The sequence below is a fragment of the Wolffia australiana genome, chromosome 7 (genome assembly GCF_029677425.1).
Source record: "Wolffia australiana isolate 7733 chromosome 7, ASM2967742v1".
In the NCBI taxonomy this organism is placed as follows: domain Eukaryota; kingdom Viridiplantae; phylum Streptophyta; class Magnoliopsida; order Alismatales; family Araceae; genus Wolffia; species Wolffia australiana.
Window position 1 is genome coordinate 15,350,627 of NC_135841.1, and position 24,348 is coordinate 15,374,974.

Below are 24,348 nucleotides of genomic sequence, written 5' to 3' on the forward strand. Positions count from 1 at the left end.
CCTCCGTCGAGAGGCCGAAACCCACAAATTCCGATTTTCCTCTGTTGATGTGCAGTCCCGAACAATCTGCGAACACCCGCAAGAGTGCCGCCAAATTCTTGGCCTCCTCTACCAATCCCTCGATGAAGAACAGTGTATCATCGGCATATTGTAACAGAGGGATGCCCAATGGCTGGCTCGGCGTCTGAAAACCTTTAATACAACCCCTTCCACATACCAAAGAAGTACTTATGGCTAGTACATCAGCTGCCAGAACAAAAAGCATCGGCGCTAGTGGACACCCTTGTCTGAGTCCTCTCTGCGGTCTAATCCACCCCCCTTCTGGGCGTCCATTTACCAACACGGCAAACGACTGAGACGTCACGCATCGCTTCACCCATTTGATCCATTCCTCCAGGAACCCCCTCCTTCGTAACGCTGCCCATAGGAACCGCCAATCCAAAGAATCATATGCCTTCGCAAAATCAACCTTCCACATGAACCCCTTGGTCCCATTCTTCTTCCACAAAGCAATAATCTCCCTTGCCAGGACTGCACAGTCAACAAGCTGTCTCCCCGGAACAAAAGTAGACTGAACGGCCCAACCGAGTCCCCAAGTACCCCTTGTAATCGATTAGCCAGTACCTTTGCCACAATAAGATATATGGAGTTGGATAACGATATGGGCCGGTAATCGCCTACATTCTCTGCTCCTTGCCGCTTCGGTAGTAAGAATAAGAAGGATTTATTTATCATTTCCATATTAGCTTGAGGGTTCCTGAGCTCCCCCAATGTGGCGAACACATCATCTTTAACCTCACTCCAGAACTCTTTGTAGAAAAACACCGGTATGCCATCCGGTCCTGGGGCGCCTTTGCCATTCAGCCCTGCCATAGCTGCCCGAACCTCCTCCATATCAAAAGGCCGCACCAGACCATCTCTCTGCCCTTGCATTAACTGAGACGCCCCTTGTCCCGTCCACCGCCAACTGTTCCGACCCCCCCCCGCCGTGACATCAAACGAAAGTGCTCCGCCATTGCTCGACCCATTGCATGTGTCCCTGTAACCCTTTGCGATCCAACCTGCACTGATAATATCTGATTCACTCTACGTCGGCCATTTGCTGCAAGGTGGAAAAACCTCGTGTTTGCATCCCCCTCCTTTAGCCATAGCTGCCGGGATCTTTGTCTCCAATCCATTTCCTCCTTCCTATCCTCCTCTGCCACCACACATCTCCACTTCTTTCGCTCCTGAATCTCCACACCCATTAGTGTCCGACCGTCCTCCAACTCATCCAGTTCTCTAATTCTTGTGAGGGCCTCGACTCTCACTTTACATCTCGCCTCCCTTTTCCTCCTTCTGTAGCTTTTCAAGTGATCTCTCAGCCCATCAATGTGAGATGCCAATCTGCTCGCCCCTGGCTCCTGCTCCGAATGTGTCCGCCATATGTCCTTTACCTTCTCTTTGAAACCCCCTTCTCATAACCATGACTTGTCAAATTTAAAGTATGTGGTCCGCCCATGGCCTTCATGGGACTGCCACATGATCGGTGTATGGTCCGATATAGGCCTAGGCAGGGCTCTTACATCTGCCCCCGGGAACCTCTCCATAAACTCCACTGAGCATAAGAACCTATCCAGCCGAGACTTATAAGCCGCTCTCCCCAAACTCCTCCATGTGAAACAACAGTCGCTTGGCCCCATCTCCTGCAACCCTGCTTCCGCCAAAAAAGCCCAGAACTCCTCCGACCCTTGGTCTCGTCCCCCCCTATCCATTAGGCCTATCATCTGCCCTCAGGGTCACATTAAAATCCCCCCCGATCAACAATGGCATCCCTCGAAATTTTTCCACAAGTTCCGCCAGCTCCAACCATAGCCCCTCCCTCAGACTGACGTTCACAGGTCCATAAACTGAAGCTATAGCCATCCCCAAACCATCGTTTCATGTCAACCTTACTGCCTCCGTGAATTGGCCATTCCATGCCTCCTCCTTTAAGACCGCCTCGTTCCAAGCAACCAGCACCCCCCCTGATCGCCCGATTGCATTCACCGACACGAACCCCTCCAGCAGACTTCCTCCAACCCCACGCCAGTTCCCTGCTCCACACTCCTCCAACAGCGCCTCCTGCAAGCACACCACCGTAGCACCCCACTCCCTTAAGTATTTGCCCACAATCCCTCTCCTCTTGGCATCCCGAGGCCCCCGCACATTCCATGATATGCATTTCATGGAGACCGACACAGACCCCTTCCGTCCTTTTGAGTCTCCGCGAAGCCTCCGAGCACACCCACAATTCTGTCTCGTGTCGACCTCGGTCACCACCGCCTCCCTCTCTGGCTCGAGTGTCTCCTCTATCACACTCTCCTCCATTGCCCTGCTTCTCAATTTATTTGCTTTCCTCTCCATCATGTCTCGCCTCGTCTTTCCCACACTTACTGCCATCCATTCTCCGGAGAACTGCATCCTCCCACCTTTCCCAACCTCCAGCCATATCTTCTCTCCGTCGACGTTCTTGATAAAGATTTGCTGCCGCTCATAACCAATGCTCCGACCCAGTAAATCACCCCTTAATAGCCCTCTCCCTCTTGGCAATCGCATTATGCCCTTTCTCCTGGCCCCTTTCTGGTCACTAACTCCCGAACTCTGGATTTCCATCCTGCCATCACTTGCATTATCACTTGCATTCACATCCTCCGATACTTGCGAGCTCTCCGCTACATTATTCCCCTCTGCCATCACCTTCCTGCTTCCTGCCTCCCTCTCTTCCACCTCCCCTTCGTCATCCTTTACATCCGGCACCATCTCCCCTTCCCTTTCAGACAGCCTCTTTTGCCTCTCGCCTCCGGCCGCCCCATTCCCAGAATCCTGACCTTCCATATCAGGTGGGGCTGGTGGTTGACGCTACAGTACTCTAACATTGTATGTGCCGTTTCGACCCTGCAATAGTACCCGCCCCGACGCCACCGCATCCTCCTTCACTGCCACATCCAACACCGCCAAATCTGGATCACCCGACTCTAGGCCCGATGAGACGACCCCTCGCAGCCGCCCGAAAGATCGGACCAGTGCCTCCATATTCCGGGTGGAACGATATGCAGCTGGTACTCCCCTGACGTCAATAATAGCAGGCCTCGATGCTCTATCCTCGACCATCCCTGTCCAGATGATGCGCTGCCAAGTGAGTCTTGCTTCCCCAATCACCTGCCTCCACCCACACACTGCTATCCATTCAGCCACCTGAACTTGTCGGATCAATATCTCTTCTGTCTCCAATTTCTTTACTTCCGCCCCCTTCATCTCCGGGAATTTCCTCACCAATGCCCCTCGTACTTCCTCCTCTCTCACTTCACCGGCTTCAATCTTCCAAACAATGCACGCAGCCTGGGTAAGGCTCACCTGCCTCGCAATCAATAATTTGTTTGTCTTTTTATGATCCGAGGCCACTTCTGGGCATTGCACTTGTCGATGTCCCACCCTCCGACATCGCCTGCAAATGAGCGAACTCCGGCAATCACGTGCATGATGCCCCCACCCCAAACACCTGAAACAATTAGACCCCTTCTCTCGACCCCTGCCCCCCACCGTCTCACTCCTCCTTCGCCACGGCTGTCCACGCCCGTTGCCATCCTCCGCCCATCCTGGCTGCCTTCCCCCGCGCTTTCTCACCTCCGTCCTCCGCCCGTTGCCATCCTCCGCCCATCAACGATCATACACGGTATAATTTGCTAAAGGATACCTTGGCTGATTTCCGCAACTCCTTACTCCCTTGCGTGGGTTAATTGGCCCTCCAAGTTCTTCTTCAATCACTAGTGGTTCAGGATCATGGACTGATTCTTCCTCCAAGTGTGACCCTTCAGATGATGGTGCATTCTTTTACCCCACGGAAATATCTTCATTGGTCCCTCCACTTTCTTCAACCCCTTGGACCAGTGAATGCATGACAAGAACTCGCAAGCTCCTATCAGGGCAAGGATGGGGAGGGAGAAGATGCCAGAATGGTTGTCGGCATAGGGACATGGAATGTCGGGATGGATGTCGGCAAGATGAAAGGCTGGCGGAATGTATGTTGCCCAGAAAGATATCGGCTGGATGGGCTTTGTCGGAGGAGACAGATGGACCACCTTGGTTATACTTCCTTGCCTGCTCTCCTAAAGGGAGAGAGGCCCTGTTTAAAGGGAAACACAATCAAAACGGAAAATGAAACTAATATGCCCCTATTCGGCTGAAATGACAAAACTACCCCTAGATAGGATAGGGATTGTATTAATGCATCTCCTCAGTTGAGACCTGCTGGCTCAACGGCTCATCTACGCCTCTCTGCTTTGTCTGATCCTCTTGTAGGACTGTCTACAACTTCAGGGTGACTTCCAGACTGTAGAACTAAAAATTGATATCGTCGTCAGCTAACGAGCTGATTATCCCTCAGATTTGGAAAAAATGAGATTTCACCAGTGCGTTTAAAAACTCCCTTTATCTTATCTGAAATGCTTGATCCTCGGGCCAAACTGAGTATCGACCATATTACAGTATTGCAGAATATTTCGTGGAACATCTGCATTAGACTTGAGAAGAAACAGCCATATAAACAGAGAGTAATCATCGACAAATGAGACAAACCACCAGTGTTTGGATACACTAGATACAGAGCACGGTGCACACACATCGCTATGAATACGATCAAAAGGATACAGACTTCATTCATTCAACAATTTACAAGACAATCTTCTGTGTTTGGCAAGCTGACAGGCCTCGCACAATAAAGAACTGATGTCTACAACATACCACAGAGAGTGAAACACTCCCTAAATAATTCAAATTATGGAGCAAATAAATCTTCTTTTTGACACTGAATTACGCCTCCACGGTAGAGAACAAGTTCCAGCCCAATCCTCCAGGTGAAGTAGTCCCCCCTCTCATGTAACTGATCCAATCCTCTTCCCTGACACATTATCATCCAGAAAACATGCATCACTACAAAGCCATCCAGTATCATCAACAAGTTTCCTCAAAGAAATGAGATCTGCTTTGACACCAGGCACACTTGGTACACTGATCCTAGCCACATGAAGACACACTTCACCAGCAGTTAGCACCCTTCTTGGGTCACGAAATAGGAGCATACGTGGTAAAGAGCATGATCTGGGAGCATGTGGTCAGTTGCCCTAGGTCCAATATCGAAGAAACCCCATCTGTGGCAGTTAAATGATTAGTACTAAGTAAAGCATAGAGGTCACCTGAACATCCCAGTGGTGTGGAGCTCAGAAGACCTTGGAGCTTGTTTACATGTTCTTTCAATTTCTGATAACTCTCCATATTATCCCACCCTCCCTGGCAGCTTTGTCCCCAGACCGTGATTGGTTTTCACCCTAACGCGTAGTTGGCACCAAGGACTTTTTGGGTTGATGACATTTATACCCCAGTTTCCAATGTCTCCTTCATGTCTCCTATTCTTGCAATAATTACAAAACAGTTCATCCCACGGATCTGAATCCTGGGACAGTCAAGCATTGGGCCTTGGACAGAAATTTAAACCCTGTAGTGGTTCTTCCTTGGGGCATGGATGATATTCAGACTTCTTTGCAACATATGCAGCCTGTATCATTTTCTGTCATTCTCTTCATCATGAACAATACTCAGGGACAAATCCAGTTCAGGTCTTGTCTCTCAGTGGAGGATTCGCCACCTCATTGTTCCACACTCAAGGTTAAGGCCCATGAGGAAGGTAAACAGCCTCTGGCTCAAGATATACCTCTGATAGGTTCTTTAAATGGGTCAGTGAAGGATGAGAAGTGTCTTTTTTTACATTAAAAAGGACAATCACCCTACAAGCCAGTGACCCTGCCATTAGAACCTTACAGACCCATCTCAGTCAATCCAAACATGATGAAACCCTCCTCTCTCCATCCACGACTCAAGGAAACTAGCCGCCTTAAGTCTCTCCAACTCATCGATAGCCCCATTGGTAGAAGCCCTCCTTCCCCTAAACAACAACTCATTCCAATGCAGCCATATGGGCCAAAATCCAGCCAGTACCCGCCCGCCTTCTTCCTTCCTTCTACACCCGTAGCTCTGAATTGAAACCCAAAAAGCCTCTTCAGAATTCACGTCTAGCATTGATATCTCTTGACTGGCCCTGGGCTGCCCTGGTGTGCCCTGGCCTCAGACTGACTGGACCATGAGCTCAATAGCAGTAAGAGTGTGCGCTCGATTATGGCTGGATAGCGGCTGGTCACGCCTGCGCGGTGATTTGGGCCTGGCAGGGCCATTCTTGGGCATTGGTCTGGTCGCCACCTGCACTGCCAGCAGAAACCCTGCTCTGGATTGCCCAGGGCTGTGGTGGTCTACAGCTACTCCGTGATCTGTTTGCGGCTGGTCTGCAATCTGTCTGCAGGCCGCCTGGCACTCAGGAAAACAAGGACATCAGGAAAACGAGGCAAAGCCTCGCCATGTTTCCCACATACAAGTTCTCAATCTGAGGCTTCAAAGTTGCTTCAGAAGATATATCTGACATCACCATCATGTTAAAGAAAGGAAGAATAGAGAAAGCAAGTCCAGATGCTTGCTCCTGTAGGGGTAGACATTGAAAAACTCACCAGGTAAGTGAACCTGCTCACCCTCTAGTGTCGCTGATTTGCTTTCAGAATAGGGTTTCTTTTTCAGAAAAAATGTCTAATATTCACATGGAGTAACCGGTCTCAATACCTAGCATACATAATGGGCCAACGGGCCATGTGACTTAAGTCACTTAATGCACATGATTAGTCGTGGGCCATGTATAGAATGTGGTCCACTTCCAATATATTAAGAAAAATGATAAATGGGAGATTCATGGCCATTTAGAACCTGTGGCCAATAGACGACTCTAGGGTAACCCAAACTGTTGGATAGACAATTTCAAATAGAATTCTTCAGGTTTGAGATAGGTAGATATTCCAAGATCTCAACAGCGCATGATGATTCTTGAAAAGAAACGTGAAGAATCCAGATGTCTGACTCTCCCTTCTGGCCATAGGCCACTCCTTGTTTCTCCAGCCTCCAGTTAGTCTGTGTGTACCCCTTCTGAATTTGAGGATGTTCGTCCCTTTCTTTCTCCTCAGGTATTTAAAGGCCTCCCAAAGACAGTCTGGCCCACCTTTACTGTTTCCTTGGATAAATTCTGACAAAGGATTTACTGATGAGGAATTGTTTTCATCTGTTGTCTTATGAAAGGGTACATGTCCCTGTACGTAGAAACAACTGTATCTCATGAGTAGTTACCTATCAGACTGGAAGTTTTCTTTTCAAGTCTTTTGGTTCTTGTCTCCCCACCATTAATTCTAACAGATCAGTAGAAAATCCAACACAACAAATGTTTGGCCCTTCTAAACCTCACAAAAGGAACATGACGGTATAATGGGTCCAGGTTTAGTTCCTTTTCACATGTATTTATTTTAAAGTTTTGCATGGCCTTTTCTAGTTCAGGGCATAATCACATACCTCACCACTGATAAGCAATGGATTCCGGCCTTCGTCTATAAGAACTGAATCAACTTCATCAACAATAGCAAAATGAAATGGCTTAGGCCTGAAACAACCAGAATACAAAACATAAATCCATGAAGACAATGAAATCACCAACAATCCTTGAGAGTTGTGCGAACATACCATCTCATTACAAGTTTCTCTTTGCTTCCTGCAAGATTATCCCTAAGATAGTCAAAGCCAAGCTCCTACAAAACATTTTGTGCAGGTTCAAATATCCCAATAAGCTCAATTTCTATGCAAAATGAAATAGTCATTTCCCTATAATAGAAGTATATTCTGACTATAAGAACTACCGACAAATGGCATTATTAGTTGTCCTTAAAGAGACAAGAAAATATAAAGCAAAATAAGAGGCAGCAAGCTGGCCAGAAAAAAACTTGTAATGGCATTAATTTTTTTTTCAGCAGAAATGTAAAGATTCAAGACTTAAAACTACCAATCAAATACTTACTGAGTTGTTTGTATAAGTGATATCGCAACTATAATTGAATCTCCTTTCTTCAGATGTCATTCCCCTCTGCAAGCAAAAAAATGACATGAGTCCAAAGAACTAAATCAAAAACTCGGCATCAATAAGTAGAAAGAAACCTGAATAAGGCCAACAGAAAGACCCAGAAAACGATGAACGCTTCCCATCCACTCAGCATCACGCTGTGCTAAGTAATCATTTACCGTTACCACTGTGAGAGGAAAACAGCCCATATTTAGCTCTTAGAAATATAATTTTACATCATTCTAACACTTTAAACAAATCCAAAAATAATAGTTTTTTCATACCAAATAAAAATACTAACGAAACAAAATTACCCCAACAACTCTGGTTAATACACACAGCGATACATCCCATATTTCACAAAATTAATGACAAATGAAGTTGCACGTTGTAAGTTCTTTCCAAGAACTTATAAATGAAGAAGGAGCAATCGCCCCAGTCATGCCACGTCAGCCCAACGGTATTAACGGGTCAACCATCTTATAAATAAAGACGGAGGCCTCCACAAGAAGAACAAGATTTAAGAAGTCGAAGGCTCGCCAGCGCGCGGGAGAGGCTGGAGAGCAGGAGAGGCCTGCGTCCAGATATCGGATCGAGAGATCCTGGTTTGCTGTTCTTTCATTCTTTCATTTGTACCAAACGATTCCCCACCTCGGGTGGAACGCATTCAGTTCTATTGATTTCTGAGTCGAGATTTCCCATTCGGCTATTTTGGAACAAATATCCTTTATCGGAATTGACTTTTCTTGGGGATCTTATCACAGGTTTTCTACGTTAAAATAATGTTGACTTAAATAATCTACATACAGCTAAACAAAGTGAAAGAGGAAACCAAGTTCCAATGGGAACACCCACAGGATCACAATCTCTTTGTCATCCCAAAGAAAATTCAAATACTAAAATAGAAAATGGATAGCATCTGGATATATGTCCATGACGGGGGACTGAAGATTTGATTTGCAAGGGGCTGAACATTCATAAGCCTACTGAGTCACCTGTTCAGTGGTAAAGAGAGGCGATAAAAATGTCTTGATCACTGGGTCTGCTGCTTGAACAGGAAATACTCAAATCATAGTAATGGATTAGCTAAGAGAGATGAAAGCCCACCTAATTTATAGAAGTTACATAACCATGAAAATGGCATCAAAGAGCAAATCTATTATATCGATTGCTCAACTGTACTTTGGCTATCTTACATGGAGCTGGATTTGGTTTTTCAGTCTTCTCGTCAGAACACACATGATCAACATGATCATGTATTAATTATCTTACGATAAAAATAGAGGATCAGTGTTAGTTGCATGAAAATTCTCATCAGTATGTTTTCTAGAGTGGAACTCGCAAATAAAGACTGCTGACTTTTTGATGATCAGAGGAGGGAGAGAACGCAGGGTGACAGAAGGAGCCTGCCACCCAGAGAGCTGAAAAATAAACCCTAATACGTCACACATTTACGTCACTTTATCTGCTCTTAAATAGACAGGAAGAGAAATTTAATGAGGAGAATGTGCCTGTGTACAGTAGTTCCGATCCGCTGAGGTTTCAAACCATTAGAAAATCTCCATAACCCAGATAATTGATGTCTCAAAATTATCCAATGAAAGCTGACTGTGAGGTATTATTCTAACGAGATGTTTCATCCACTTGATGAAGATAAGTGTAATATCATTTTTTTAGAAATATATAAGAGTAACATCATGATAGGATTCTGTGACAATCCCATGGAAGACTTATGTAAAAAGGAAGACGAGGAATCATGCAAACTACAAGGGTTGTAACGCCCAATAGGGCAGGAAAAGGCACCCCCAAGGAACCTATACAAATAAAAGGAACATGGGGAGAAGAGGTGTCGTCTTCTTAGAAGATACGGGAGAGAGAAGGGGGAGGCGGATTGAGGTGAAGGAGAGGGCTGAGACAGTGGCCAAAGTCGTCAGCAAGGAAGACCATCTCCGTGAGGCAAGCGGCTGCATCCGGCTCGTTTGCTTACGGGAACTGTACTGGTCGGCAACAAACGTCATCAAAAGGCTTAATTCCTAGCTTCTGGAGGAGGTCATACGCTGCTGAATTGGTACGTACTATCACATTTGATACATAGTTGGATTCTTGCGAAGAGTATTTGGGGTTGCATCAGATTCACCAATGAGAGAAGAACAAGAGTCAAAAATGACAACAAACTGGCTGCCAATCAATCCTTGAAGACCACATTAGTTCAGAGTTTCCCCACAAGATCTGGTGAGAACAAGTGAGAGAGGGACGAGAGGAGTGAGTGGGAAGGAGAACAAAGAAGATAAGTCGAGCGCTGTCCTGTGTCGCTCCAAGGAGTGTGATACAGTCCTCTCAGAATGGTGCAATTAAGACTAGAACAAACTAACACTAACAATATGTTTAACACAGTCACAAGTACAAATCTACGTACCCTTGTTACAGAAGCGATATTACAAGACGATTACTTCGCCAACCAATCTCTTAAGGATTTCTTAAGAGCCTTAGGAAATTCTCCCACTACCTCTGGAGAGTCTTTTTCCTACCATACATACATATTTTACACATATTTATACTATCCTAATGTAGACAGTTATGCTTCAGTAGCCTTCTTCGAACATCTCCAAGGGTGGTATCTGTTGGACGTGCCCCCTGGATTCTTCATGAAGGAATGCCTCAATAGGAAATGCCTCTTCAGGTGCTTCCGTTGGGTTGTTATGCTGTCTTGATGCCCAGGAAGATTCTAACGATTTATTTCTCCTTTTGTCATAACTGTCATAACTGTCGTTTTGCAATATCAATATCGATTTATTCCTGCTCTTGTATACTTTAGGAAGATTCATATCAGAGTGTCACCGCTAGGCTTTGCTGGAGTCCTTTCTACCTGATCAATTTCCTGATGGCCCCTCTACAGTTGCTCCCCCTATTTCTTTGGGGCATCTCTTGATGAGATTCACCTGACTTGCTCCAAGGCCTAGGCTGAACTGGACCGATTCAGACTGGCCCATACCCTGGCGTTGCCGTCCCTCTGCACCCAATACAGTGGCCCATCACATCACGAATTCTGTAGAGTATCTGCCCCATTGTATTTCCCTCATCTAATGTATGTCGAGAAGTTGTTTAAACTTCTTAAAGATCCAACCCAGCATTGAATCATTCCAAATACATTGGGACAGGCCTGGGTGGAAAGTGTAGAGTTCCACCAATTCTAGGTTACAAGGTTGTTTCTCCATTAAAGGGAAAATGCAACAAAAACAGAATCAAATCTCCTATTTTTATTTAGATTACAGAATGGAATAGAAGAAGGTTCCAGAAATAGAACCCTTTACGTGTTTCATCATAAGGCCGGACCTCATTAGGGTATTGCTTAACACTCCCTGTCAAACTGGTGGATGAGATATCTCGGACTGCCCCATAATCTCTCTGAGTTCCATTAGAACCTGTGGCAATTAGAGATTTTGGAAGACCAAAGAACTCAGAGAATTTTCTTTGGATGCAGACTTTAGATACAACCATGTGTGGAGCTTACGGTGACTCAATGACGAAGAAAGTGATTAGCTTAAGGCATATGGGCGGAGCCCGTGAGATAAACATAACAAAAGAATGTAAAGAAAGTAGAAACCAAAGGACTTGATTCCACAACCACTGAAGCTGGGGAGTAGATGTTATCTAGTCTCAGCTTGCTTCAGAGGCTTGGAAGGCCCTCTATTGAGATGTTTGTATAGCGTTTGGTGTTATTTAGCTTTGCCGCCATGCTGGTGAGAGGATGGTGGCCATCAATGTGGTTTCTTAAGATGCTCTGAGGAAAGGCAAATCTGACTATTGCTAGAGATGAACGGCCAGCTTCTTCATCTGCCGTCAGTGGAGGATGTGAAGTGCAACATGATATGCCTCCCAGTCTTAATGATCTGCTCTGACACCAGCCATAGGTTGCAAGGCTATTGCTCCAAGAATAAGAAGAGGTGCCGTAAACAGAAAGACTCAAAAGTTTTAAAAAATCCCCCATATCTATTGATATTGCACAATAGACAAGAAGGGCCTAGAAGGAGGGGTTCCTAACACGGTCCATTACAAGATTAATCTCACTAGGCTATTTCTTGATAAGTGGGCAATAGACAATTCAGGGGGACAAAAATAAATTCTTATTGACCACAAATTCTTATCAATCACAAGCACATTGGGTTTCCAAATACCACCACCCCCCATTTATCAAAGAAAGATTCGAGTAGCCACAATTCCTCATGCATAAAAAATATCTGCAGCAAGGTGCTATGATACTAGCCAGGAATTACGCTAAATGGCATCCCAGTACCATATCAAGGCCCGTCTATCAGCCCAAGGAGGCCCAGGCCCATGACCTGGGTATAAATACAGGGAAGCAAAAGCACCAGAGGGCATCAAGAAGTCATTGTGAGTTTTCCTTCCTCATTTCCGTTTAACATTCTTGCTTCCCCTCTCCCTCCCTCTTGACCTCTTCCTCCTCTCTGTTTCTCTCTCAGTGTTGCTGCAGATCCTCCCGTCAAAGAGTGGGTGTCGGCATCAGGAGAGCGGCCACTGCATTTCTCTCCTCCTTCCCTTTTTCTCTCTCTTGATAGCTCACTCTTCTCCTCTTCTCCTTCCAGCCGCACCGCTCAGTCGATTGAAATTTCCAAATTGTTTCCGAAATTGTAAGAATCATTGTCAAGAATCTGTTACATTGTCAAGATTTACTGATTGAAGGTCGTATCACAAGTTTTTGGCACGTTGACTTGGGATACTGACAGCAACATTGATGACTGGTTGATGACTTCTTGGTACCAATGTCAACGGTTGTCAACATCAACATCAACCTTCCAGTGCTACCATCATAGTCAACCACTAAAATATCGTCAACATTAACGTTATCGTCAATCTGAGAATGGTGGTTGATGTCTCCCCATGTCTATTTATGTCATCCTATCGATGTAAACCTCCATGTGAAGTTAATGATGCCCTCAACCGTCAACATCAATGATGTCCAGGGAACCCCATAATCATCATCATCAACCGCCCTGTAAATCATCAACGTCGATGGCACTGTGAATGACAATGAGGGTCAATGAAGTTCATGTTGACAATGACATCAACAGGTACCGAACCCTATCTCCCGCTAATATAGCAACTGAAGATGAAAAAAATCTATAACTTCAACACACAAAAAGACTCATACCATGAATACCATCTCCAGAGAGCGCATTGAGATAAGCAGCTAGAGTAGAAACAAGCGTTTTCCCTTCTCCTGTCTTCATCTCTGCAATACACCCGTCGTGTAGCACAGCACCACCAATGATCTGCAAATGCAAAAACATTAATATGAGGAACGACGAAGCACCTTGACTGAGTTTTCCAACTTTTCATTACGAATTATGCTCACGAGCAAAGTCCAGCGTTACCTGCACATCAAAATGCCTCATCCCAAGCTTCCTTCTGGCTGCTTCGCGCACAACAGCAAATGCCTCTGAGAAATACAAAAAATTTGATGAATCGATAGAAAATTAAAGAATAGGAAAAAAAAAAGAAATCAGGGTTTCCGAGAAATCACCAGCCTGAATGTCGGCAAGCATCTCCCCCTTGCGTAAGCGAAGCCGGAACTCCTCGGTCTTCGAAGACAACTACACCACAACAAAGAAAAAATATCATCTTGCCACTACTGCCAACCTTCAAACCAACTGCAAGTCGTTCATATGCATCTAATCCGAATCATTACCTCATTGTCTGTGAGCCTACGCATGCTAGCTTCAAGCCCATTCACCGCAGAGACAAGCCGGCAGTAGTCTCTTACAACCCAACTATTCAAGCTGAGGAGATCTCTCCAGCTACCCTTCTTCGTGAAAACATGAGAATATTCCTACAAGAAACAGAACCGTTGCGCGATGATTACAAAAGCCGAGCATTGAGATGACCAACGAGAATTGTTCTCGAGGAAAACAATACCTTGGGAGAAGAAGAAACAAGGGAAGATGAGGCATCCGCAGAATTCGAAGTAAATTGTAGCGATGAGGAGCACGCGAAGGAAGCAGGCTTGCCAGGATGTTGGCCGGCAGTGCCGCCATGGACAGCTGACTTTGAGGCTGCAAAAGAGGACTGCTGCAAGTGTAGAGAACGCAAAGATGAGGCCATGGCGAGCTTCAAAGTGTGAGCAGGATTTGATACTGGCGAATTGCAGAGATCGCCGATTTACAAAGCCCTGCGTGGAATTCAATCTAAACCTCAGCGCTCGCCCACCCTATCTCCATAACCCAAAATTGGAATCCAAGGATGGAAACTGCTATTTATACGTCTGTGTGAAAAATATCACCTTTTTTTGTCATGAACAGTTGATTTTTTCTTGGGTTTATCCCCCTAGGTTTTGATAAGAAATTATGAAAGGATTTCAATAAGCAGCTTATTTAGACTGTTATTTGAGTCAGGCAAACCTCAATATATATATATATATATATCCCCAAGGTTTTGATAAGAAATAAGGAAAGGATTTCCAAAAGTAGCTTATCGTGGTCTGTTGTTTGAGTAAGGCAAACCTCAAAAAATATATATGTATTTATCCGCCAATGTTTTGATAAGAAGTAAGTAAAAGATTTCCAAAACTAGCTTATCTTGAACTGTTATTTGAGTCAGGCAAACCTCAAAAAATATTTATATGTATTTATCCCCCAAGGTTTTGATACGAAATAAGGAAAGGATTTCCAAAAGTTAGCTATCTTGGACTGTTATTTGAGTCAGGCAAACCTCAAAAAATAAGATAATGTAAGAGATGAGTTGTAATAAAAATAATGAGAGTGAGAGGATAGAAGAGAAACTGACTAGTAAGTGGGAGAAAGTAATAAGAAGAAGAAGATAAATTGAGATAATAAGTAATAGGGGATAGTGTTAGGGAGATTAGGGAATATAGAGATAATAGAAGATATTATTTATATTTTTTATAGATGTTAGAGATAATATAGAAAGTAGGATATTGAAATGAATTTATGGTATTATAATTAAGGATGATATTAATATAAGTAGTAGCAGAATTATATTATAGTTTATGCGTACGATAGGACTAATAAGATAGAGAGATTAATATTGAACTATTCTTAGTATAGTGTTATTATTTATTTAATAAATACTTCGGTTATCTGTAAGATAGGGTACGTAGAAATAGTAATGGAAAAGAGATTAAAATGTAAGAGGCTAATTGATAGGAGTATTTTTTTAGTAGAATATGAGAGAAAACATGAGGAAGAAAGAGAATAAGAATGTTACTCCTAGTAAGCAATAGATTATTTAATTATATATACATTAATGAGATAGAGAGATATTTATATGTGCTAAGAGTTTAATACTAAGAGAGATAGGTGGGAGAAAATGTATCATCTAGTTTATAAGAGTTTATTTAATTAGATAAAGAGCGGGAGACACAGAATTTAGACAGGGTTAATAAGACTAATTAAGAGGTAAGTATTTATATTTTCATATGGTTAGGGGTATTAAATAATAATAGGGCACAGCTAATATAAGTTTATTTAGATAATAAATTTTAGTATTTTTATACTATAATTTCAAAATAAAATAGGATAGATCAGGGTTATAACTTTATATAATTAATAGGTAAGATTTAGTATTGTTTATACTATAACTCAATGAAAAAAATCTATAGACTTTTTAACTCTATAATTAATAGATCAGGGGATGTTTTGAATGCATATTAGGCCCTCTACAAAATCCCTGACCAAAAAAAATCTATGAAACTCGACGAAAAAAACACGTCCAACCTTGAGTTTAATCATATCATAGTATCCAAATGAGATAACCAAGGAGCAATGCACCTATAGAGTTAAAAAGTCCACCTAAATTGCCTTGATTCAGGCGGTCTGAGAATGGGGGCGCCAATCGCTGCTCCCTAGCCTCGTTGTTTGTCTAGCACTCTGAAGGCGCAAATATAGGGAGCTCTAGCACTCCTAAGGCATCATCCTAGGCTTCCCAAGCAGAGGGATAGGTGTAACTCCTCTCCCTTGTATGGTCTCACTATCGGAAGGGTCTGCCGCCACCATTGAAACTATCCGTCAAAAGATGCTTGATTGGGGAGCCTTTAAGCTATTTTTAACACCTATGGAGGGCCTCTGGTGGCCATAGATGGAGTGGTCCAGACATGAGATTCTCTAGGGGCCGTTGAGTCACCTTGGCAGTGCCCCATAATCGAAAACTGTCGCGATGCTGACATAGTTGAAAACTAGAAGCAAGAATGGACAGATCTACCCTTGGCCATCCAATTCCCCTTACACAAGGTCCAATGGTTGTAATTAAGTCACAATCGTGGACCATTGTTAGTTATGGTGCAACCATAGAGCCATGGAAACAGCCTCGTTAACATTTACTCGTGAGCCATATCAGCCTTACATCATTTGATACGTCTATCAGAGGCCCCCGCCATCCTCATCAGCCGTCATGACCAGTCAAAGGCCTAGAAAAAGAAATAAGAGAAAATAGAAGTCCGATGTAACATAGATCATTCGATCCTCCGTATGAAGACCATACGGCTGCAATTAAAATGCCACTTACGATTCAGCCCGTTATGACCCACGCTTTGGGCTTGGTCATCTTGACGCCTGGTCATGAGTTCTTTCTTCGTTTCTCCGATGTTCTCTCCACAACACGATTCATGTGCGGGGCTGTCTATAGGTTGGGCCTCATATTTGGGATCTTTGTTTGTGCATACGCTGGACTAACCTTGTTTGTGTGCTCCTTTGGGGCACTGCTACTTGGGTGTTAACTGCTCGCTGACCGTGAATGGGCTTGAGTGCCTTGAACTCGCCTGCTTGTGTCTGGCTTGAGCATTGATGTATGCATGGCTCGGCTGCTTAGTGCTTCATAAAACCATATTTTTAGTTATTTCTTAAATTTTTTACTTCATACATGCAAGTTATAAATAGCATGCTAGAGAGAAGGATTAAACTCATTAAATGTAGTAATATTTTAAGCATATGTGAAATAGGAATTGTTGGGACTGTAAATTATGTAGAGATTACACTAAAAAGTGTTGTTTTGGAAAAATGGCCTATTTAATGATTGAAATGAATATCCATATAAAGATAATATCAATAAAAATGATGCCAAAATAGCCTTAAGATGTGTATGCTTGCGTGACTCATTTTGGGATCTTTAGTGGGCAGACTTCTGTTGACTAATTTTGAGGCTGATTTCGTAGGCTTATCTGATTTTTTATAGATATATTGTCTATAGAAGTTTTATCTGATTAAAGAATCCCTAAAATATAATACTTGAAGTGGTCCCAAAATAATAGAGAGACGCAACCTTTTACTGAGCACTCCAAAAAATAAAAGGTTGGCTTTGTTAATATACCAATGTGCCTCGAACTTATGTCTTTATATTGTTTTGGATATTTAAGTTGGAAGAATTAATTCATTGATTTCAAAATGCATCAATACTAAATAGGACGAGCTTGATACTTGACCATAACATAAGTCATTATATGAGTGTCAAGAGAATGAGGTATTATACATACAAAGTAACCAAGGGCAGTAAGGTTCCGAGAGAGATTTATCATGCTCCTTTGTATCTTCTAGTGCATGAAGTGTGCTTTTGCCCCCGATGGGTTGTTGACTTAACCAAACAAATATATTACATCAATATTTCTTATTCAATGAATCTATATATTTATGTATTTATTAATAACATTAAGAACTAAAAGGTTTTGGACTATTAAATTGACTAGACTAATGCATGGGCCTTTAGTGTCACACAAAATATTTTTTAGAATGTTGGGGATATGCTCTATGGTTCAGGATTTTTATGAAACTTTCCAAGAGAGTATAAATAGGAGAGGGTGACCACTTTAAACCTACCTGAGTCAGTCTTGGGTGCTCTAAACTCTCTTATCTTTCTCTTTTCTATGCTCCATCTAGCGAGAGTGGATACATAAAAGACAAAAATTTAGCTGCATTATCTGAGAGAACAATGAGGAGATCCAATGCTTTGAAGATTATGTTGATGTCTAAAGGAACAAACCATGTGGTTTTTTTAGCACATGATTAATTGATATAAATATTATTGCGGCACATAAAAAATAATCTTGAATGGAGTCATTGATAGGAACAAATCATGTGTTTTTTTTGCACACAATACGTAAATCACAAAGTAAAATTCTGAACTCACTCAAATGTGTATCCACATGTTTAATGATGAGCACAGATCGAATCCATAGTGAGAAGTAAGCATTAAGATAATATTCATCCACTTTAATTTAAGAATTATTTAAATCCAATTAATTCAATACATATCAAAATCAGATTAAAAATCTATCGTTGATCAAGTCAACATATGTGAGCACATTGACCAAGTGAACTCATCAATTTTTACGGGATACATTTTTATGAATCCAGAAAAAGGACAATGCAAGGATTAGTAGAAATATTATTTTTAATTTTATAATTTTAAAATAAGAATAAAATCAACGAAAAAAAATCATTACCTATTACCATTGATCAGATTCTTGAAAGACTTGCACGCCAAAACTTGTATTGTTTTCTAGATGGATATTTAGGGTATAAAAAAAATTAAATTAAAAAAATTGATCATGAAAAAATAATGTTTACATGTCCATTAGGTACTTTTGCATTTAAAAGTATGCCTTCTGGGTTATGCAATGCACCGACAACTTTCCAAAGGCGTATGACTGCTATGTTTTCTTATTTAGTAGGGGATTGCCTAGAATTTTTCATGGATCATTTTTCAGTCTTTGATTCATCATTCGATAATTGTTTATATAATTTAACCAAGGCATAGCAGATATGTGTATGGAACAATCTGGTGTTAAGCTGGGAGAAGTCCCACTTCACAGCGGAGGAGGGAAATGTCCTCGGGCACCATATCAACAAGGATGGACTAAGGGTGGACAGGGCCAAGGTTGAGGTCATCAAGAACCTCCCTTGTCCACAATCCTAAAACAACTTAGGGGATTTCTTGAGCATGCCGGCTTATACAGAAGATTTATCAAGGATTTTGCTAAAATCTCTAATTCTTTAACTAATTTCCTTTATAAAGATACATTTTTTTTTTAATGGAACTGCTAAAGCATCCTTGTTACAGATTAAATAGGCCTTAATTCAAATGCCAATTTTAGAAGCCCCAGACTGGAGTAAACCTTCTGAAATCATGTCTGATAGTGCAATTGGAGCTATTCTTGGCCAACGAATTGGCAAGAAGCCAGTTGCCATATACTACGCAAAAAATTTTCTTTTGCGTAAACTACTCAACAAATGGAAAAAAATTGTCCGCTATTATTTTTGCCTTAGACAAATTTGTTCTTGTCTTTTAGGTAGTAAAATAATTTTTTTTCCAGACCATGTTTCTTTAAAGTTTTTACTAAATAAAAAAGAAACCAAGCCTAGATTAATATGGTGGATTTTACTTTTACAAGAATTTGATTTAGAAATCAAGGATAAATGTAGAATAGACAATACAATAGCAGATCATCGTTCTAGATTATCGACAGAACTATCCATGCGTATCCACGATGAATTTCCTGATGAATACATATTAGAAATTCAATGTAAAAACCTTCCATGGTATGCTCATATTGTAAAATTTCTTGTCACAGGGTTGTTGCCTAATGATTGGGATGTTAATGATAGAAAAAAGTTTTATAAAGATATTAATTACTATTAATATGATGAACCCAAACTTTTTAAACTAGGTGTTGACCATGTGTTTAGACGATGTGTTCCCAAGGAAGAACATTGGAGTATATTAGGTGTGTGTCATTCTTCTTTATGGGGAGGACATTATGCCCCAAAATTAACTGCATTTAAAGCTTTAAATTGTGGATTCTTTTGCCCAAGGTTATTCTATGATAATTTTAAGTTTTGCTATAGTTATTTAAAGTTTCAAGCTATGCTAAATATTAAAAAGAAAGATAGAATGCCACTACAACCCATAATTGAAGTAGAAATCTTTGACCTGCGGGGGATTGACTTTATGGGACCATTCCCAAATTCAGATGGACATGAGCACTGATAAGCCTAAAAATGATGAGTAAATACAGCGTTGATTGAGGGTTTAGGTTTATGCAATGAAATTTATAAATACCCTTAATCACTAAATACATAGTGTAGAGCAAGCAAGGGGTCGAACCACAGGGATGCAGCAAGCAAGAATTTTATCTAATTTTTAATAAACTAATTCAAGAATGAATTAATTTTGGAATTAATAAACCTTGATTATACTTAATAATGTTTTTCATTAATCAGAATTAAGTAAAAACTTAATTTTGAATTTAAATTTTTCGGTCAAAACAATCAAAATAGGATAATTTTAATTATAAGATCAGAATAATTTGAACTATTAATTTCCCAATTATTATGAATTTTAAGACAATTTTTATGAATTAAAATTGGGAATTTAATAATTAAGAAAGGGATTTTGAAATTGGACTTCGTGATGGATGAATTTTTTGATGAAATTTTATATTTAGGGTTTTCATATATTGAATTAAATTTTCAAACAATCCATTTTTAAATCTAGAGAGAGAAGCTAGACAGATTAACCTAGAGAGAGAAAGTGAAGAATTTGGGGAAAACATGAAATCTGACCCTAAATTAAAAATCTAAAAACTCAGAATAGTTTCAATATATTTAAAATTAAAGATTAAAAATCAGATCTTGAATTAGACTCAAAATGTAATTCTAATTTCATTCAAAATAACTTCTAGGGCATGCACATTTCGCCCATGCCAAGGCGTTTTAGAATCTCTCAAGAAGAAGTTCAAAATACAAATTAGAAACTTACAACTCTGAATGCAGAATCAAGATCTGTCAACTTCCAAAGCAACTCATGTGTCCTTCCTGGCCAAATCCTTCGGGAGAGCTTCAAAAAGTAAATTTCACCCTTTTCCAGACCTCTATTTTAAAGATCCAATCTAGATTGTCAAGGGGAAAAAGACAAACATGCCCTCAAAATTTCAGCCCAATCGGACATCCAGATCTCAAGATATCGTTGTTTTACTGCAGATTAATCTAGGCTGTTGGATAATTTTATCTCTCTTCCAAGAAGCTAGGAAGTGCATTTTCTGATTGGTTGCCACCATTTTTCTCATTTTCCCCCTTCTCGGATCACATTCTGACATGTCGTTGTCCGCGTTCGCAGCGCGCAATTATTGGTTAATTGATGCTCCCTTTGAAAGGCTAAAACGACGCCACGTCATCTTCGTTTTCCCCCTTCTCGGATGTAGATGATCCCGTAGAAAGGGAGATAGAGTGGCTTGGGAGATGGCTACCATCCATGAAAGGCTGTGGATTAGAGAAAAGTTCAAGGAAATGGAAAGGTGTATGGAATATGGAATGGGAATGGAATGGCAAAGTGGATGAAGAATCATGGAAAGGAAAATTCTGTGCTTTAAGACTTGGAGTAATGCCTATATTCCATCCTTAAGTAGGATCGAGTCATGAAAGAATAAAACGTTCAAGTAGGATCGGCTCAGTGAAATGGTGGCACGGTGGGGTCCTTAATTCACTCGACTCTCTACCTTTTTGAGTCATAGTGCTTCAATTCTTCGATTTTCCTATCCCTTACACACCCACTGGATACCCTAGTCATTTGGAAATTGACTCCCATATTATCCAAAATCATGATTTTTTTCATCTTTGAATGATCATGATGTGCTATAAAGCCAAACTTCCCTACACATGTAATTCAAATTAATGGATGAAGAAGATTTCCTAAAGATGGGTTTTGATTTGTATATGGGATTTATATGACAAAGACCCCCCCAATGCTTAGATTATGACATAATGATTCAAACAAAAGTTTGCAATTCTAAAAACATGAAATGTTCTTCCCCCTACTAAAATATGCAATGTCCTCAATGCATAGATATGAACATAAACATAATTCAGAAGTTCAGAATTGCAAACCTGCATAGGCGTGATCCTTGATTTTTTTGGAAACGTACTAATGTGGACCTCTCATTTTCATGTGTAAAATCATACTTCTTGTTTATTCATAGAAATTAAAAACTAAAAGAAAAACAAAAAAAATGAAAAGATAGGGAATTAGGTTAGTTCCCATTATTTGGGAAAGTTAAAATGCAATCAAAGAAAAAATATAGAATCCAAGTCCTAAGTTGGTGATTCATGTTCAGTAGGTGCCATCGGATTTTCCAACATTATTGTTGTAGGTGGTGGTAGATTTTATGCTCCCACATATGGCTTCAACCGCATACCATTTACTGTGAACTCCTTCCCTATCTTAGGATCACAAATCAAGAGTGCTACATTATCATATGTGTTAGTAATTGTAAGTGGTCCATCCTATCTTGATTTTAACTTTCCTGGAAAAAGCTTCAACTTAGAATTATAAAGCCATACCTTTTGATAAAAAATATTTACGCTTAATGTTCTCGTCATGAAAATGCTTCATCCTGGCTTTATAAATTCTTGAGTTTTCATAAGCTTCAATACTGACACGTTGTTTTCCCACTACATCTAAAGAGAGATTAAGATTTTTAATATCCCAATAAGCTTGTTGTTCTATTTCCACTGTAAGGTGACAAGCCTTACCAAAAACAACCCTATAAGGAGACATCCCTAAGGGTGTTTTGTAAGCAGTTCTATATGTCCATAGAGCATCATAGAGCTTACTTGACCAATCCTTGCCATCAGGCCGAATAATTTTTTTAATACTTTTTCTTAATCTCCCAGTTTGAATTCTCAATTTGACTATTTGCTTGTGGATGATATGGGGTTGTGATTCTATGTCGAACCCCATATTTCTTTAACATGGTCCTGAATTGAGAATTATTGAAATGGCTTTCCCCATCACTAATAATTGCTCTAAGACAGCCAAACCTGCAAAATATGTGTTGTTGAATGAATTTAAGAGATACTTTATGATCATTTGACCTAGTGGGGATTACTTCAACCCATATGGATATATAATCTACTCCCATCAAGATGTGCTTGATAACTTGCAAATTAACATGATTAAATGATGAATTTTACATTATATTTATGTGTTTTAATGACCATATTTGCATGTTATCATATAAAAGTGAAGATAAATGACTTACACTTTGATTTTACTATTATTTCTAATTTTTACATGGTATTTAACCTCATTTCATTGAATAAATATTTTTTTACAGGGCCTTAAATACTTGGCTAAAGGTTGGTAAGGGCTTTCCTAATTTTTCTGGAATATTTCCATATTTTTATATAATTTTCTGACCAATATTTAGTTAAGAAACGATTTTTTAATATTTAAATAATACATATTCTATTTATTTGGCATTTTATAATATATTTATATAAATATCAACGGGCATCCACGTCATTCACCCAAAATTTGGCAAATAAGTGGATGAATACTATTAAAATAATATTAAGAGAAAGAGAAAGAGCATTATTGGCTTATTATGGCATCGCAAATTGTGATGCCATAATGAGCAAATCATGAGATCTGAAGCAATTATGACACGGCGCGGTCGGCGAGAGAGAGGTACGGCTTTATTTTTTTACTTTTACTTTTTGTTTAATAAATGCACACAGAGAATTGATCTCCGCGTGCATTTATTAAACAAGAATAGTTCGTCGGTTAGCCGTGTGCATTAAATGCACGCGGCAACTGACACACGTGTTCATAGAATCGACGTTCTTTATTTATTAATTACGGCGTGCATTAAATGCACGTGGAAGTCAACGATGCAGCATTAAAAAAATGCTGAATCTCACCACTCTTTTGAATTTTTATTTTAAAGGGGGCTAACGCGGACAACAACATGACAGAATGTGATCACTTATGTCTAATTTCACTCTTCAACTTCTTAATACCTCCTCTTCTCTTCTATGATTATACACAATGCCCATACTAGGGTCAATGATCATCCTCTTCTCTTACACAATGCTTTAGTATGGTCTTTAACCCTTACAAAAGAAGAAGAAGAAGAAGAAGAAGAAGAAGAAGAAGAAGAAGAAGAAAAGGGTCCTCAACTTCAAACAAAACATGAGTAAAAAAACGAGAGGATTGTTTTGTGGTAGGCATTCTAGTACATCAATCGTGGTACAAGATATTGCTCATTGAATCTAGTGAGGGCATCACACATGATTTCATTTCTTTCTATATTTGACTCATTTGTCAAAGTCTTTGGAGAAGGCAACCTGAAATGATATATCTATCATGAAACCATACATTCCAAATCCATCTCCTCCCCTTTGAACATTCCTTCTTTCGTTCATTCTTATTCTCTTACCCTGACATGGTTTCTAAAGTAAACCTCATCACACATATCTCCTGATACAACATTTGATATTCTGTGATACATGGGAGGCCGAGAATGTCTAGCTTTTATCATAAAGTAGGAG

At 40.7% G+C, this 24,348-nt stretch overlaps 1 protein-coding gene across 4 annotated transcripts in view; it reads right to left on the reverse strand.

The window, feature by feature from the left end:
• SECA2 (Preprotein translocase SecA family protein) overlaps window positions 1-14,231 on the reverse strand; it is a 39,168-nt gene extending 24,937 nt beyond the window's left edge. For all 4 annotated transcript variants that reach the window (XM_078577941.1, XM_078577943.1, XM_078577944.1 and 1 more), the window contains exons 1-9: window positions 13,931-14,231; window positions 13,704-13,844; window positions 13,539-13,608; window positions 13,390-13,454; window positions 13,167-13,287; window positions 8,092-8,183; window positions 7,955-8,020; window positions 7,624-7,688; window positions 7,456-7,543 (exon numbers count right to left, since the gene is read on the reverse strand). In XM_078577941.1, coding sequence (XP_078434067.1) covers window positions 7,456-7,543; window positions 7,624-7,688; window positions 7,955-8,020; window positions 8,092-8,183; window positions 13,167-13,287; window positions 13,390-13,454; window positions 13,539-13,608; window positions 13,704-13,844; window positions 13,931-14,116 — 894 coding nt within the window. In that variant the 5' untranslated portion in view covers window positions 14,117-14,231. The remainder of the gene's footprint in view (window positions 1-7,455; window positions 7,544-7,623; window positions 7,689-7,954; window positions 8,021-8,091; window positions 8,184-13,166; window positions 13,288-13,389; window positions 13,455-13,538; window positions 13,609-13,703; window positions 13,845-13,930) is intronic.
• Window positions 14,232-24,348: the final 10,117 nt, after the last annotated feature.